The following is a 17,921-nucleotide window of genomic DNA, read 5'->3' as shown; positions in this document are numbered from 1 at the left end:
CACAACCCGGGAAGCAGTGCAGCCTTCATCGATCTCTGATCATTCAGGAGGCAAACACAGGAAGAGCTACAACAGGAGAATGGATGGGAGGAGTATCAAATCAAGCAAAAAGAAACCCGAGAACTTGATTTTTTTTAAAAAAAAAATCTGCTGATTTGGTTTTTGTGAATAATAATTATAATAATTTACTTATACCCTGTCCACCTGACTGGGCTGCCCCAGCCACTGAGAAAGTTATTGTTTGTGCAAGTTGGCTGCACATAAAAATTGTATGGATTTGTCTATGCTATTTACCAGCTGCCTTTTATTTATACTTTGCTTTCATTTCTGGAAAGAAACTGGCCCCAAGGTCTACATTAAAAGGATTTATAAAGCTGCCACGTTTCCAAATCTTTACGTTGTATAATGTAATTCTATTTGCGACTAGTGGGACTTGAGGTTCTTTGCTTCTTGTAGTTCTTTTGTACTCAGAATTATGAAGCCCTCCTGTTACGGACAGAACATTCGTCACAAACAGCAGATGGACACCTACAGGATAAATAGAACAGGATTTTTTGTACTGCTTTTCAACAGGAGATAATGACAAAAGATGCCTGGATCTTTTTGTGTTCCCTGCGCAATGTGGGGCCCGCACAATCATGAAACTTCTGCTTCAAAGCACAATACGTTTGCTTCTGCTTTCCTGGGATTATGCTGCATTGAACACAGTGGGGCTTACTTCTGAGTAGACGTGCTTAGTCTTGCATTGTACATTCCTGTGTTCAGATCAGTGAACGGCCTGGGAGCTACGGCATTGCAGACCTGATGACTGCCCCCTGAATGTATTATTCATCATTTATTGGATTTAAATCCCACCTTTCTCCCATGGAACTCACAGCTGAATGCATGGGGTCCCCATCACGTCTCTCATCCAAGCAGGGCCCAGACTCTTAATCTCAAGGTTGTTGGTTCGAGCCCCACACGGAGCAAAATTTTCCTGCATTGCAGGGGGTTGAACTAGGGGGCCCTCAGGCCCCCTTCCAATTAGTCTATGATTCAGCAAGATGGCTGTAGCCCATGCCCCATTATTATGTTTATATTTTAATATCACTGAAAATCACTGAATGCTAACATTCGATTGACGTTGGAGAGGGACTGAGTTGAGAAATAAGACCAAGGGTACATATTGATATAGGAATGTATTAGATAAAACGTAAAGCAATATACAATGATAAGAGTACATTCATTTGTAAAAAAAGGAATTTACAACGAGATAGACAGGAAGTCCAAAGTGTTGGTACATATATGATTTTGGAATAGTTTTTTGTCCTTGTTTTTTTTCTTTAGGTATATAAACTTTGTATATAAACTTTGTACAGCGGTTCCAGAGTCCCGTTCGCAACATGAGCAGAACGCAACCCGCTTCTGTGCGGGTCGCGATTCACCGTGTCTGCGCAGGCACACGATGTCATTTTGCGCGTCTGCACATGCGCAAGCGTCGAAACCCAGAAGTAACCCTTTACGGTACTTCTGGGTTGCCGCAGGACGCAACCTGAAAAAACGTATCATGAAGCAAACACAACACGAGGTATGACTGTATACATGCTAAAAATTGTATTATAATAAACCTTGTAAAAAAAATAAATCCCTGTACTCAATCAATCGGTGAAGTGTCTAGCACACAAAGAAAGTAGACAAAACCCATCTTTGCATACCAGCGCCATGTTAGCAACATGAACTAAACCGCTCTGCCTTCTAGAAAACCACAGACCATAAGGTTTCACTCTAGCAAGTCATGCTAGGCACAGAGCGTCTTGCAACTGTCATCCTCTGTGCTCAGGCAAGGCAGAACACAGGCTGGGCACCAGGCAGACAGAAGCGACACTAGGTAGAGAAAGACTCAGATTGAATGCAGGCCTTCAGGCTATCTTCCAGGAACCCAAAACCTCTATGTTGCCCCCGCAGTGAACAAACTGAGCTCCAGCCCTATGTAGCCCTGTGTGCACAGCTGCTTCCAAATTGTGAGTTCTGCCCAAACCAGAAGACACTCCTTCACTTAAAGAGGCACAGCCCTCTCCATTGGTCTCCTACTAGGATGGAGTGCAAGAGTCTCTGCCTGCACCCTTGTCCTCCATGAAGTTTCCAGAGTCTGAAGATGGCAGTGCCACATCCTCTGGCCAGGGGGACACATGCGTCACAGAGTGGCAAGGCTTCCAGGGTGTATCACATGTGCCCTTCGCTTTCTGTTTTGGAGTCTTCCATCACCTGAAGGAGACTCCTGGCCCCTGACAGTAGCCTGCTCTGGACCAGGAATTTGAAAGCACCGCTTAAACGCGGCGCCACAGCAGCGATCAGTTCTGCCTTTAAATTTTGTTCTATGCCGTTGTCCGAATCACGTAAAAACGTACAAAATCTCAAAAATGCAAGCAGAGCGAAGGCCACGCTTCCACCTCTCAGCAGTTTAGGAAAACAGCTGTTCTTCCTGCTTGCTCTGTGCATTCTTTTTGGTTAATAGCCATGAGTAATTCTCCTGAGCAAAGAGATCAGCTGGCACGCAAGGATATTAAAGCCTGAAGATTACCATTATTATCAATTGTTTACACAGTGCTTTTGATTCGCAAACATCTTTCGAATCCTTGATTTGGTTCATCTTCACAACAACTCTGCATACAGGGAAGCCATTGTCATTTCCATTGTTTCACAGAGATTGGCAGCTCAGGTTGGTGGAAGAGTCGTCTCTGCTCAAGGTTATTCAGGAGAACAACATTCACCATGCACTCAAAACCTTCGGTGTGTTCCTAGTACTATACAGAGCATAAGAGACAATTGCACTATAGTTAAAATGTTAACTGTCCATGTTTTTGGCAGATAAGCAAGTGGGGTGAGCGAGAGAAACACAGGGACATGATGGAGGTTCAGCCACAGTGATGACTTCTACCCATTCTCACGACAATTAATGTGATGTAATTTACTATACGGTAAAAAACCCCAGCATACTCCATTAAATACAACAAATACTAATATGGATAAAATGAAGTAAAATAAATGGTAAATAAACAAAATTTAAGACTTGGGAATTTAAAAGAGAAACAGAAAGTCTATGTAGACCCAATAGGGTCAATTTTTCTGAGAAAATGTCTGAGATTTTTCTTTTTTTCACCCTTCCACTTTGCAGAATTTCCCCAGGATATTCTCCATCTTTTTTCAGTGTGTGTGAAATGGCTGCCATCCCCCACTTTCCCTCCAATGCTGTGGAAAGATGGTAGATCTGGGGCAAGGTAGGAGATACAAAATGGTGGCCAGAGTTGATGTTGATGCCACTTGCTGTGGCAGTGGCAGCTATAACAACAAAAACTCCAAACTTAGGAAAACGAAAAATAGCTGTGCTGTTCTCACAGTTAATGGTGAACCCCACCCCAGGAAACAATTAGAGAATTTCTATTCCCCTTGGAGAAATTTGGTGAAATGATGTGTCATCCTTCCCACCTGTATTCATCCCTTTTCTCCACCCACAATTATGGTGGGAAAACTCACGAGTCCACGAAGAGCTCTAATATTTCCAGATCTATATTCTTTGTGCATCTCAGCATGTTGGGGGGGGGGGAATGCTACGCTGCTTCAATTCTAGAGTCTGTCCATGATTAGTGTCAAGATTTGTTAAGATGGAGGCAGATGAAACTGAATTTAAAAAGACAAAACTGTGAATACATTTTTTTTTGTATTCTGGAGACACAACCTGTTCTTATCAAAACATCTTCCGTGTTATGCAGCTAAAATGAGATGTTCGGGAGTTGGCGGAAGTAAATTTGAGAGATTATTCCTTGTATTTATTTTTTAAAAATCAAGTATGTGTCAAGAGTGAGTCTCTGGAGAACAGCAGGCTGAGCGTGGCCAGTCACAACTTGTATTGCATTTATTTCATTTTCAGAGAGACAACTCACAGGATTCCTGGGCATCTACCCGGGTCTCAGTACCCTGGTAAGGCCTATTGTAAACACCTGTCCCTGGGTCTCTGCTTTGAAATATGTATGCTGGTGCTTTTATCAGTCCCAAGCAGTTGATGTACTGAAACTCTGAGGCACTGGTGGAAGTAAAAATGGCTTCAAGATGCGCACCCAGATAGGAGGGACCCCACTTACATAGAAGAGAGACTACTGAAAGGCACTTGGCTGAGGAAGAGACTCAACAAAGAGAAGTTTGCAGCAGGGGATGAAACCTTAAACTGTTCTGGTTAGGTGTCCACAGCAATGTGTTGTGAGATCACTCGCTTGGAGTCCACATCCCATAGCCCCAAGATGCCTGGTGTTTGCTCAGGAAGGTGGGTGACTACAGTAGAAGACAAACTATGATAGCGGAGTATTCTCATCCCTGCTACCTGATCCTTTTAACTAGAGCAGTGATTGCCAGTTAGCTAAATTCTGTGGACCCCCTATTGCTTGTTCAAAAGCCAAGCAATAGATCCCGTACTTTTGAAATTTGTTATATCACTATGATAGTTTTTATGTTAATGGTGCCACAGACCACCAATTGGGAACCACTGGGCTAGAGCTATCAGGGGATTGAACCTGGGATGTCCTGCGTGCAAAGTATGAGCTTGGCCACTGGGCTACAGTCCCTCCCCAAGATGGAAGATCATTTGCCAGCCTCACACTCCAAGTCAACAACCATGATTCACGCTACAATGCACAGAGCTGCATTGTTGACTACATCAAGGAACAAGTATGACATCTTATGAAGGATGGCAGCTTTGATTCATTACAAAGATGACCTATCTCTAAAAATCAATAGGAAACATGGCCATATTTGTTTGCTCAGGGAAACTGAGCAATGCTGTCCTAGCAAGATTAAATGCTGATCCAAACTCTGAAGTTTGTGGCATCTGGTTCTGACAATGGCTAAGAAAAAGAAACAAATTCATCTGGTAGAAAGGAGCTCATATGATTATATTCAGGAAAATGGAGACAGATAGCAAAGTATGTTTATCCATCAGTCTTCCTGGAAGGTATGTCATTAGACCGGCAATCCTGTCAAGTAATTTTATCAGTCCCACCATGATTGAGAGATGAAAAAGTGAAAATAGGGAATGAGCATCAGGAATGCTTTTTTTCAACTAGAGTCCTACAAAAACAAAATGCTGCAGTAAGTTTTAAGAATGGAGCAGGACCTTTATAGTGAGGGCACCTCTACTGCAGAATCCTCTCCACAAGAGGACTAGCACAGCCCCCTACTGTATCAACCTTTTCCATGCATTCAGATCTTCAGATGAGGTCCTTTTTCCATCTGTAGATGAGTTGTGTTATGCATTTACACAGGAGAGAGCCACCTTGATGGTGGGGCTTCAGCTCTGGAATACAGTGGTACCTCAGGTTAAGTACTTAATTCATTCCGGAGGTCCGTACTTAACCTGAAACTGTTCTTTACCTGAAGCACCACTTTAGCTAATGGGGCCTCCTGCTGCCGCCGCTCCACTGGAGCACGATTTCTGTTCTCATCCTGAAGCAAAGTTCTTAACCTGAAGCACTATTTCTGGGTTAGCGGAGTCTGTAACCTGAAGCGTATGTAACCTGAAGCATATGCAACCTGAGGTACCACTGTACCCTCCAGAAGGAAGGAAGACGGGGGCCAACATTATATTCTTTTCAGTGCCGGGTTAAGACCGTTTTATTTTCTGTGGCTTTTAAAATCTACTGTATTGGTTTAGCTGATTACACGGTTTCTCACCGATTATTATTTTGGGTTTTATTGCTGGTTTTAATATAATAATAATAATAATAATAATAATAATAATAATAATGTTTATTTATGTATATGCCGCCAATCTAACTGGGCTGCTCCAGTCACCCTGGGCAGCTCCAAACAAAAGCACAATACAACATCAAACACTAAAAACTTCCCCGAAGAGGCCATGACTACATTGCATGGTTGTTTTCTTCCTTAAAACGTCTATTTAGCTTTCTACCCATTTGGCAAGAGTTGTTTATCACCGTAACCAGCCGGCACATATGAGGACACAGCCCAAACCAGAAGCCCAAACCCTTTGATGGTCTACAAACAAAATCTATGGGCATTGCCAATACTCTTGCTTCAAACATTGGGACATCAAATCTAGGCCTTTGTTGCCCCCTCCTCTCACAGTTAACAGCCTGTTGTATTATAAAATTATAATGACTGCCTGTGCTGGAACAGATTAAGGTTTCCAACTAGCCTGTTTCCAGCCAGATGCTTCTGGTAAAACTGCAAATGGAACAAGATGGAGGAAGCCAACTCCACTCTCCCGGCTTGGCTCCAGCATCTGAGGGTGGGGGTTAGTTTAGATTTCAAAGCAAACAACCTCCCCTTCCGGAATGTCTTTCTAATCTAATCTAGCTCCCCAAGGAACAAATGACTAGGAACAATTTATTGGAACATGGACCTACTTAATAGATTATGGAAATATCGCTACTGTACACATACCACCTCTAATTACACAATACAAAGTACAGACGGACATTCTAGGACAAGCATGCTGGGATAGCACAGTTGGTTAGAGCGTGGGGCTGATAAGGCCAAGGTTGCAGGTTCGATCCCCGTAAGGGACAGCTGCATATTCCAGCCCCCTTCTAAACCCTGCTCAGTTTTATCTCTGATAATTTTGTTGTTTTTTACAATCATACCTCAGGTTGTGAATGTGATCTGTGCGGGAGGCATGTTCACAACCTGCAGCATTCTCAGCCTGAAGTGCCGTGTCTGCACACAGGCATGGCACAATTCAGCGCTTCTGCGCATGCATGTGATGTCATTTTGTGCTTTTGCGCATGCACGAGCGCCGAAACACGGAAATAACCCGTTCAGGTACTTTCGGGTTCCGCGCGGTCTGCAACCCGCAGCGTTCATAACCCGAGGTATGACTGTATCTTGCTTTCACATTCAGGGATTTTATTAAATGTATTTTTATTACCTTTATGCAAACCACTTTCAAAATTTTATCTTGTGGGCAAAAATGGAAGCAAGAAGAACTACTGACGAAAGAAGAATGGAGGATGAAATTGATGGACTATGCAGAATTAGATAAATTAACAGGAAGAATTCGAAATCTGCGGGACCAGAGATTCACAAAAGACTGAAGTAAATTTACGGACTATTTGAAAGGTAATTGTGATGATCAGATTAGGTTTGCAAGAAGTTTTGTGAGGTGAATTATCTGAATTATTGCAAAAATGGATAAAGGGGAGGATGGCTAGTTAAGACAATTAAAGGCAATATGAATTTAAGAAATGCAGAAGAAGTGATAAGAATGGTGGATCATCAGAGGTGCTGAAGGAAGTCCAAAAACAGATTGTATAAGATGTGAAGTTTTGTGGTATGTATTATACTTTATATGTTAAAATTAATTTAAAAAATATATATATATTGTGGGCAATTCCCGCTGAATTTAATAGGGCTTGCTCCCACATAGGTCTGTGGCCTAATGTCCACTTCCTAGGACTAGGCCCATAAACTCAACAGGACTTACTCCGAGTAAACATACACAGGGCTACACTCTTCCAGTCTTGCAAGGCTGAGCTCCTTGCAGGGGACCTACTCTTTGACAGGCATGCTTTGCTAAAGGTCAGATGCAAATCCTTGAAGATGAGAAATGGCAAACAAGAATATAAGCAACAAAGTCGGCTGTTCCATTTTACTGTGTGCTTGGCATTCTTAAGAGGAATCCTGCAGGATCAGGTCAGTATCTTGTTCTTACAGTGGCCATCCAGATTCACATGGGAAGCCTACAGGCAGGACATGAGAGCAACAGGATCCCCTTAGGTATTTTTAAACATACAGTGGTACCTTGGTTTACGAACTTGATCCATTCCAGAGGTCCGTTCTTAAACCAAAGCGTTCTTAAACCAAGGTGTGCTTTCCCATAGCAGTGGGGAACTCAACTTACAAACGGAACACACTCAACAGGAAGCGAAACATGTTCTTATTCCAAGGCAAAGTTCACACACCAAAACACCTACTTCTGGGTTTGCAGCGTTCTTAATCCAAAACTAAGCTGTTCTTAAATCAAGGCACCACTGTATTATAAAGTGCTCTGACCGAACACAAATGAACATACAATGTGCTGAAAGGGCCTAATGTGGCTCAATTTCAGAAGTTAAGCAGGTCTGAGCTTGGCCAATATATAAAGGGAAGATCACCTGGGAATGTCCTGCATGCTCCTCTTGATGATATCTGGCAGAATAGCAGATAATTTTAAAAGCTGCTTAGCTCCACATGTTGCTTTGAAATGGCACGCTGGCCTTCAGAGTCAACAGACCAAAGCAATGAAGAACACCAGGGAAAAGCAAGTCCCTTTTTGACTCCACACAGGACGTGAGACAAAATGTACCATTTTCTCCCACCCCTCCCCACCGCCCCAAGGTTATAACACTGTTGTTAAGCCTACTACATTCCAGTGTTTTATAAGATATCCTACCATTCCACCACCACAAAGACAAACAACCTTATTTATTATTGTTTTGCGTGTGGTAAAACACAACTGCAGCGCCAGACTGCTCAGCAGGGCCAGGAAAAACCCTGCTAAGGCTTTTACATTGCTCGTATGCTGTTAAATCTGAGACTTCTGCTTTGCAAATTCTGCCTACCCTATCAGTCTGGATCAGGCATAGGCAAACTCGGCCCTCCAGATGTTTTTAGGACTACAACTCCCATCATCCCTAGCTAACAGGACCAGTGGTCAGGGATGATGGGAGTTGTAGTCCCAAAACATCTGGAGGGCTGCGTTTGCCTATGCCTGGTCTGGATTCTCCAAGGTGAGGGAATAGTGTTGGGATTTACTTCTCAAAACTGATTGACTATCATTTTCTATTCCTCCTCCATGGGGGGGGGGGGGAGATTTAATTACCAATTTTAATTACCGATTTCCCTAAATGTGCACCCAGATTTCACTAATTTTAATACGAGTTAATTTTAACACAAGTGCGCGTTCCAATCTTTCACAGAAGATGTTTGAAATCTCAAGTATTTTACACGGAGTACAGTGGTACCTCAGGTTACATACGCTTCAGGTTACATACGCTTCAGGTTACAGACTCCGCTAACCCAGAAATAGTACCTCGGGTTAAGAACTTTGCTTCAGGATGAGAACAGAAATTGTGCTCCGGCGGCACGGCAGCAGCAGGAGGCCCCGTTAGCTAAAGTGGTGCTTCAGATTAAGAACAGTTTCAGGTTAAGTTTTCAGGTTAAGTACGGACCTCTGGAACGAATTAAATACTTAACCCGAGGTACCACTGTACTCAAACCACAGTAGATATTTAAGATGCTAGCCCTGTATGAGAAGGTCTTCCAAAACTCTTCATATAATTTAAGTGATTAAAAAAATGAGGATATAGAAGAATTGCATATTTTAATATTTTTTTCAATAATATTATTAATCATTCTCCAGTATCTTCTTGCTATGGGGCATTCTCAGCAAATACGTTGAAGATATCTGGTTTTGCTTCTGACATTTTCTACATTATTTGAATAGTTCTCATTTATTCTCTTTATTGCAATGGATGTTATGAACCATCTTGTATATAACTCTTGCACATGACAGTTCTCTGCCATGCTGAGAGAAAATTTATGGTCTTTGTTGCAAAGACTTTCCAATGTCTCCATAGAAATGCCCCCCCCCCCTTATATATTATTCCCATTTTAGCATAATTTTATTCTGCTCCAGCTCTGCTTCATACTTTCACAATAGTTTATAACATTTTGATTAGGGCTGGACGACATCAGCTTTTCAACATCATGGTGTATCGCCAGCCCAACATTGCGGTTTGGTGATATAACGCCAATACAGCTTGTTTCTCCCTCTGCGTCGTATGAGGGCAGAGTGGGATGTTGGTTTCACTCAGCGATATATCGCTGGTGAAACCACCGCCTCTGCTAGCAGCGCCCGCTGGAGGAAGGGACTTTTGACTAAGTGAAATCAACATCGTGGTCTGCTCCTCATACCAGTCTTGGGCAATATATCAATATATTCCCCAGGCCTAATGTTGATTTTCTTTTTATTTTCTGTTGTTTGCAGAACACGGAATGTGTATTGGGCAAAAACCAATCAAACTCTTCTCCAGAAAACATACACAATTTCCTCGCGTCCCCCCCCCCCTTTAGCATTATTTCAGTGTTTGTTTCAAGAAAGGAAAAACGAGAGGAAATCGATAACTAAAACCTTCTCTCCCCACCACAGGAAGAGAAACTGACACTGGTCCATTCGAGAAAGGCTACTCAAAAGGCAAATCAGAGACCACACTTCACTTTCCCCACAACTTGGATCAACAGGAAGCCGTACACAGGGGTAGAACAGGTGGAAGGTGGTTTTCAGTTAGTGTTAGAAAATATCTTGGCTGAACGAAACTTATTTCTGAGTGGACGTTACAGAAGGATCTCACTCACGGGGAAAGGTACCAACAGATATTATAGCTGTATGCCACTTCAACCAGGCTTTCGGCTAAGATCCTATATCATTTTAAATGTGTTTGTGGGAGAGGTGGTTATTGCTTTGTTTTGTGCTTGTTCTTGTTTTTATTATGCATTTTGTGTTTTTGTCTTGTATTTGTATGCTGTGAACCACCTTGAGATCTACGGATGAAGGATGGTATATAAATTTAATGCATAATAATAATAACTCAAATGCTGCATGGAACCTGCATTTTAATTCCTCTTCCTACTAACAGAAGAAATAACAATGCTCTATTTGAACTGGGGCCATTTCCAGGCCGTCACTGCTTTCGGGTGGGACTCAATCACACACAGTGGTACCTCGGGTTACAGACACTTCAGGTTACATACACTTCAGGTTACAGACTCCGCTAACCCAAAAATAGTGCTTCAGGTTAAGAACTTTGCTTCAGGATGAGAACTGAAATTGGGCTCCGGTGGCGCGGCGGCAGCAGGAGGCCCCATTAGCTAAAGTGGTGCTTCAGGTTAAGAACAGTTTCAGGTTAAGTACAGACCTCCGGAATGAATTAAGTACTTAACCTGAGGTACCACTGTACTCACATTGCACCCTTAAAGTGGATTTGGAGGTCTTGCGCAACAAACTCACTTCCCTCAAAAATCAAACATTTTTTGCAATAAGGAAAGCAATGGGGAAATGTGCTAGAAAATGCAGGATAATACTTGCTTGGTGCAATGCCATCTAAAAACCAAATCATAATGAATAATCATTAAATAACCAATGTTGTCTAATCATCCTGCAATCAAATCAGATCAGAAAGAATGCTCAATAAATAGCAGGTGTAACCAAACATCCCTGCAAACCGCTCAGGGTCATCTGGAAGTGACGTTAAGTGTAGAAGCAACCTATAGGCTGAAGGCAAGGTGAAGATGGGCCTTGCTTTGCCCACCTGCCGGAGGTAGAACAGCAGCCTTGATTCTGCCAACCACCTTTGTCCAGTCCACAGGTCCTATTTCCCAGGGCCTAATGGCCGGGCAAGGCACACGCGTGGCGCAGTGGGTTAAACCACAGAGCCTAGGGCTTGCCGATCAAAAGGTCAGTGGTTCAAATCCCCACGACGGGGTGAGCTCCCGTTGCTCGGTCCCGGCTCCTGCCAACCTAGCAGTTCGAAAGCACGTCAAAGTGCAAGTAGATAAATAGGTACCGCTCCGGAGGGAAGGTAAACGGTGTTTCCGTGTGCTGCTCTGGTTCGCCAGAAGCGGCTTAGTCATGCTGGCCACATGACCCGGAAGCTGTACGCCGGCTCCCTTGGCCAGTAAAGTGAGATGAGCGCCACAACCCAAGAGTCCTCCGTGACTGGACCTAATGGTCAGGGGTCCCTTTACCTTTAATGGCGGGGCACAGGGAGATCAACTGCTCCCCTGAACTTCCACAGCTGCCCTGATTCTGCCAACCATCCCAGACGGCAAGCATAGCTTCCATCTCCGCCACCAGGTGAGGAAAGGAGGGAAGAGAGGATGGCATCACCCACCTGCCAGAACTTCAGCAGTTGCCTTGAGTCATGGCAAAAAGAAAGCAACACACGAAGACGCATCAAGCGCCCGTGGCTTCTGCACAAAAACTGTGCTGAAATGCTTTAATTTAAGGAAGAAATCACTTCCAGCAAACAAGCTGACAAGCTGATTATGTGATACATGGGGGGACAAATCAAACCTTTGATTTGTCCAATGCCTTCTGATTAGCTGTCGGTACAGGGCAGCTCAAAGGAAGCCCATTTTCACACGGAACACGTTGTATCAATGAGTTCTTTGAAGCCGGGGGCAATGTGTTTGGCTTTGGTGCTGCAACATAAGCTTCTGTTCGCAGGATTTGAGTGCTTTGAGATTTACGTGCCTGTGGTTTACAGGACTGACACAAACTGAAAGTTGCCCAAACTGTGAATCTTTATAAAAGCCAACGTTTTCGTTAGATCTCAAACTGGAAAAATATATCTATATTATTATTTTTTTAAAGCACCATCAACAGCAATGTTTGCAACTAATAAGCCAAGATACATGCATGCATGCATACGTGTGTGTGTGTGTGTGTGTGTGTGTCTGTGTGTGAAGCTGAGATTTCTTCTACCAGACAAGCAGAAGACAGACACTGCAGGGTACAGAGAACAGATGGTTAAACATGCATTCAGCAAATTCTCACCCACACCCCTTGCACTCCACTGAATATCTCCCTGGAATATCTAATCTTTCTCTGCAAATTGCTAAGGAGAAAAAAAGTTGTGGTTGAAAAACAACCTGGAAGGAGAACATGATCTACAACCTTTCATTTTGTTGTAATCAGGGAGAAAGCGTCGCTGTGTCAGTTTATACAGGCAGAATAGACAAAACACATCCACTCAGTAAAATACACAAGGACTATTTCTATTCAGCTAAACAAATTTCTCTCCCCTTTCTCCCAGCCTTGGTCTCGCACTGATAGAGACAGTTTCCCTTTAACAGGCACGGTTTATCTGCTTCTTCTACAGCCTCAGGAAAAACACAGATGACTCACACAAATCCATTACTTACAGCTCTGTAAAATCCTGCACCTTGGGTTGAAATATCCATAGAAATGCACTTAACAAGAACAAATATTCCCAGGGAAAAGAAAGCAAAATTGAAATGTTTCAGGTCCAGCGAGCGACGCAGCCGCAACAGATGGGGACCAGTGCCTGGGTGTGCTGTCAATTCCCAGAGCAAAGCAACCAGAGAGATCTCAGGGAACACAAGGTAACCCAGGAGAACACAGACAACAGTTTCATCTGATGCTCAAAGGCTGCAAGCCAGGCACGCTTCAGACAATTCAGATTTGATTACGAAAACCCTCCAGCCTACCCTATTAACTTTGAAAAGATGCGTTAAAGAGAAACGTACTTTGGAGGATGCACTCAATTGTCCAAAGCCGGGGGAGGGGGGGTGGCGTCTACAGGCAAGTAAGGTAAGTGGGAGATTTGGAATAAAATGTGTTATCTTGTTAGCAGACAAGACATCCATGCAGTGAGGGCAGATTGTAGGTCTGGAGTTTGGGAAGAGCCATGTGTCTATTCCGGTCTCAGTCAGAAGCCTGTTTATATACATTAAAAAACCCACTTTATTCGAGGATAATACAAAAGACAGATGTGCTGATCATAATGTGCCTACTGTTAAATTAACTGCTTCTATTCTTATAGGCCAGGGGACGTGATTGGCGCTGTGGTCTAAACCACAAAGCCTAGGGCTTGCCAATCAGAAGGTTGGCGGTTTGAAACCCCACAACAGGGTGAGCTCCTGTTGCTCGGTCCCTGCTCCTGCCAACCTAGCAATTCGAAAGCACATCAAAGTGCAGGTAGATAAGGTACCACTCCAGCAGGGAGGTAAATGGCATTTCCGTGCGCTGCTCTGGTTCACCAGAAGCAGCTTAGTCATGCTGGCCACATGACCCGGAAAGTTGTCCGTGGACAAACGCCGGCTCCCTCGGCCAGTAAAGCGAGATGAGTGCCGCAACCCTAGAGTCGTCCGTGACTGGACTGGACTGGACTGGAGTCAGGGGTCCCTTTACCTTTATTCTTATAGGCCAGCTTGTAGCAGTCATGATCCGGCAGCAAAATGAAAAAAGAATAGCAATATGGAGAAGATAAAATGCAGTACAGTGGTACCTCAGGTTATTGAGCGGTGCTTCAGGCTACAGACTCTGCTAACCTGGAAGTAGTACCTCGGGTTAAGAACTTTACCTCAGGATGAGAACATAAATTGCGCCACGGCGCAGCAGGAGGCCCCATTAGCTAAAGTGGTACCTCAGGTTAAGAATGGTTTCAGGTTAAGAATGGACCTCCGGAACGAATTAAGTTCATAACCAAAGGTACCACTGTATTCCCCACCACCCCTGGCAAGTCCTTTGTCCCCCCACCAGTCCTAGTCCTGCTCCCTGGTGACATCCGGAAAGCACCCATGGAGGAAAGGTCTCAATCAATGGGTGGCCACTACAGGGACACTATTGGTTATGTTGATCCCACAAGAGTGGGATGCTAAAATTGGGGGTAATTAACGGAAGGGCTTGGAAGGTCCTGCTGCTATCATCACATTCCTGGAGGTGGAATGAAAACTCCTCGTGCAATAAGAGGAGCCTGGAAGATGAAGGCAGCACTTCGGGACTCTCTATATGGCCCCTGGGACCATAACACCTTTTGCTCACCTGACTGGAGGATGGAGAGAGAGGGAGAGCAGTGTGTGCATTTAGAAAACTGATTTTTGTGTGGCTTCACCAAATGTTATGCTCTTAAGTTGTGAAGGTTTCGTGGAAGAACACTGCCCCTGATTTTGAACCGCATGGAATTTCAACATATGCAGAGACAGGCAGCTTTGAAAACAGCCACAGCATCACCAACGATCTGTGGACTCCCCTCAAGGAAGCCGCGACATTTGCCTGTTCTGGTCACACATCACCAGTTCCTCTCTTCTTCATTCAGCCTCCTCCCATCCGCCTGATCTAGTTAAATTAAATGTCTAAGCTTTCCCCTATAGCTGGCATAACACAAGCAGTGAAAGATTTATCTAAGCTAGCTATCTATTTTCCCCCATTCATTCATTCAGTTTCTACCATGAAAATGTTAGCAGTAGCGTGGAAGTAGAAGGGACTGTTCCACCAACAGGAACATTTCCACCATTTTCAATAAAGGAAAAGCTAGTTGTTGTTTTTCAGATGAGAAGATAAAATTAAAATTAAAATCCGATACAGCCGCTTACTTCTGCATTTTGACTTAACTCCAAATTGAATTAGGCCTAGAATGGAAGGCACTTAGCAAACGCTGCTGTCAATCTAATTACACCAAATGGAATTTAAATTGCCCTCAACATTTTGTTGTACCTTGCTTCGATTACAAACAATTTTGCATCCTTTTGGCCAGCCCTTTGTTAGGGGTTGGGAGAGCACACATTCTCAGTTGATTTTTTAAAATGGACTTAGTTTGAAGTATAGTAGCTTTGAACATGACTATGCTCTTGTACATCCACCTTAAATAATCAAGTGGGTATCATAAATCTGTAAAAGCTGAAAGCCAAGAAAGACATTCAATGGAGGCAACAGGAACCAACCCCAATGCTTGAATGAACAACGAGTGATGTGTAGAGAGCTGAGCAAAGAAGATGGAAGCCCAAATGTTTTTCTAAAGGCCAATAACATCTTAGAAAAGCCCTATAAGGCCCAATTGATGCTCTGGGAGATCAGGGCAATGCAGTGGTCCACAGGATCAGTACTTCATTTGCAGCCGGAGTGGGCCAGAGCGCAACACCTCTCAGGTGGGTGCCACTGAGGGCTGGCATTCTCCCTGCCTGCTTCTTGCCTTTACGTACTTCTGAGAAGCCTAAAGCAAACATTTCAAGTCAAAACAGAAGCTGGCCAGTACGTGTGAGTCTACACTTATTTTAGGTCTATGACTCCACCTAGCTCCTAGCCACAACTGATCAAGCTATGGGACAGGGCCAATTCACATTTCCTTTTCTTCAATCCGTCTCCTGTGTAGCGGTGGCTGCTTCAAGCTTTCCAGGGAGTCTTCTACCGTTGGAAGTGTGCATGTTTGAGTGAGCTGCCCTAGCCATCTGCCTGAATCTAACAGGACGAGGGAAGCGGCGACTTACTGTAACAACTTCATGGTGAGATTCTGCACCTATTTTTCTTAAAGAAAAGCACTGCATCGCATTGAAGCTTTAGACCAGTGATGGCCAAACTTGGCCCTCCAGATGTTTCGGGACTACAACTCCCATCATCCCTAGCTAACAGGACCAGTGGTCAGGGGTGATGGGAATTGTAGTCCCAAAACAGCTGGAGGACCAAGTTTGGCCATCGCTGCTTCAGACCAAGCTAGAATCCCAAGAAGAGGGGAAACACTGTACAACCAAGATGACCAAAGGGAGCACGGGGGTGAGGAGACTAAAAGGCAAACAACGATTGTCAGGATCGGGTAGACCATTGTGTAAGCCAGTAAACAGGAAGCAAGGTTACTCTCTATTGAAGATTAAAAAGGGAGGACACACCTTTTGGATTCAGGGAGGATATGGCAGGAAGTTTTTGAAATCAGCAGAATGGCTACAATTCAAGAGGAGCTGCAAAGAGATATGCAACAAGGAGTGGAACGTTCGTGGCAACACCTGCCATTACATTTCAGCAGATCAACTTATTGACCCTGCAGATATAGCTTCCAGCTGAATTGAGATATCTGCCGTGGTAGCACCCAAGTGAAAGACCGGCGCCTCTTCCTCATGATTTAGAGACCCACGGTCCTTAATGTCCTCACAACTAAACAATTTACATCGAAGGTAATCCCAGGGACTTCTCCTGAACTTGTTGCCTAGTGAGCAAGTTTAGTGCCTTGGCTGAACATGTCTACAGGTCCTTTATCATCTGCTTTGGAGCCATGTCAGATTTAGCCATCCAGAGGGAGAACCTAAGAACTGAAGGGAAAAGACAACCAGGGATCTGCCGTCCAGTGTTTTACCACCTATCATTACAGGGCTTTAACATGGCCTCCAGCCACTAAAGAAGCTTAGAATTACTTAATCAAAATTCTGCACATTACTTTGTGATTTTTGGCAGATTCCGAATAAAGGTATTGCTTTAACTATCCTTGTACTGAAGCCTGAAATACATTTCCCCAACCCTAGGAAATTCCCACATCTACAAATGTTTCGTGGAAGTCTGATTTTGTCATCGTTGTTGTTATTGTTGCTACACAGATTCATATTTGCATGGGAGACACAGAGAAACGGCGCCAGCAACTTCCACACGTTGGTAATTAGCGCCTTTATTAGTGTTTTCATTCCCCAACAGTATTTATTAGTGCGATGATCCAGTGTCCCAAGGACACAGCCATCCCAGCCCTAGACGTACCAAGAGAAAACAATAGCATGCTATTGTAACAAACATTCAGCCCAAGACAAATAAGGAGAACATCAGAGATGATAATATTGAATGTAGACTCAGAGTGGCCAAGCTGGACCACAGGAAGGGTGGATAAAAATCAATGGTGTTGTTTTTAAAAAAATAAATCAGATTTTTTAAAAATTTAAATCAGATTTTTAAAATAAAATGCTTTTGGAGGGCCAGACTTTTTTTAAAAGTTTTTTTAAAATGTACTGTACCATTCCAGAGTTCTTCATCCACACATGATCCCTCAGGCCTGTTTCATTGACTAAAAACGACCGCTGGTCAAAATTCACCATTTTGAAATCTCCCATTCAGGAGCAAATCACATGGATGGTGGTGTGGCGATGTGCAGCTGCCCTCCTGACAGCTAAGCTGCTGCCACTTACGAAGGAGAGGCGGCAAGGCTGGCACAGTGCAAACGCAATGGCAGATCCAATCTGGCACTCCTGCTGGCGTGTTTACACTGCAGTAACGTTCCCTTCACCTTTTCCCTTCCTGTCTCCTTTCCAGCAAGCAACAGTGACTCAGCTGTCAGGAAATCAAGTGAGCACCACAACATGCTTTCCGCTACGGATCCCATTCAGTGGCTGAAATTTCCAGA

At 43.8% G+C, this 17,921-nt stretch overlaps 1 protein-coding gene across 3 annotated transcripts in view; it reads right to left on the bottom strand.

Moving 5' to 3' along the window:
• Window positions 1-17,921, bottom strand: part of PRKAG2 (protein kinase AMP-activated non-catalytic subunit gamma 2) — a 215,454-nt gene that overhangs the window by 154,176 nt on the left and 43,357 nt on the right. The window contains exon 1 of one of the 3 annotated variants that reach the window (XM_083406525.1): window positions 12,952-13,078. The exons of the other annotated variants lie outside the window; for them this stretch is intronic. Coding sequence (XP_083262651.1) covers window positions 12,952-12,990 — 39 coding nt within the window. The 5' untranslated portion in view covers window positions 12,991-13,078. Of the gene's footprint in view, window positions 1-12,951; window positions 13,079-17,921 lie in introns of those variants that run through there. 3 annotated transcript variants of the gene reach the window in all.

The sequence above is a fragment of the Podarcis tiliguerta genome, assembly GCF_965153285.1.
Source record: "Podarcis tiliguerta genome assembly, chromosome: 12".
In the NCBI taxonomy this organism is placed as follows: Eukaryota; Metazoa; Chordata; class Lepidosauria; order Squamata; family Lacertidae; genus Podarcis; species Podarcis tiliguerta.
The sequence above is the reverse complement of the archived record's forward strand: the minus strand, read 5'-3'. Positions and strand labels throughout refer to the sequence as shown.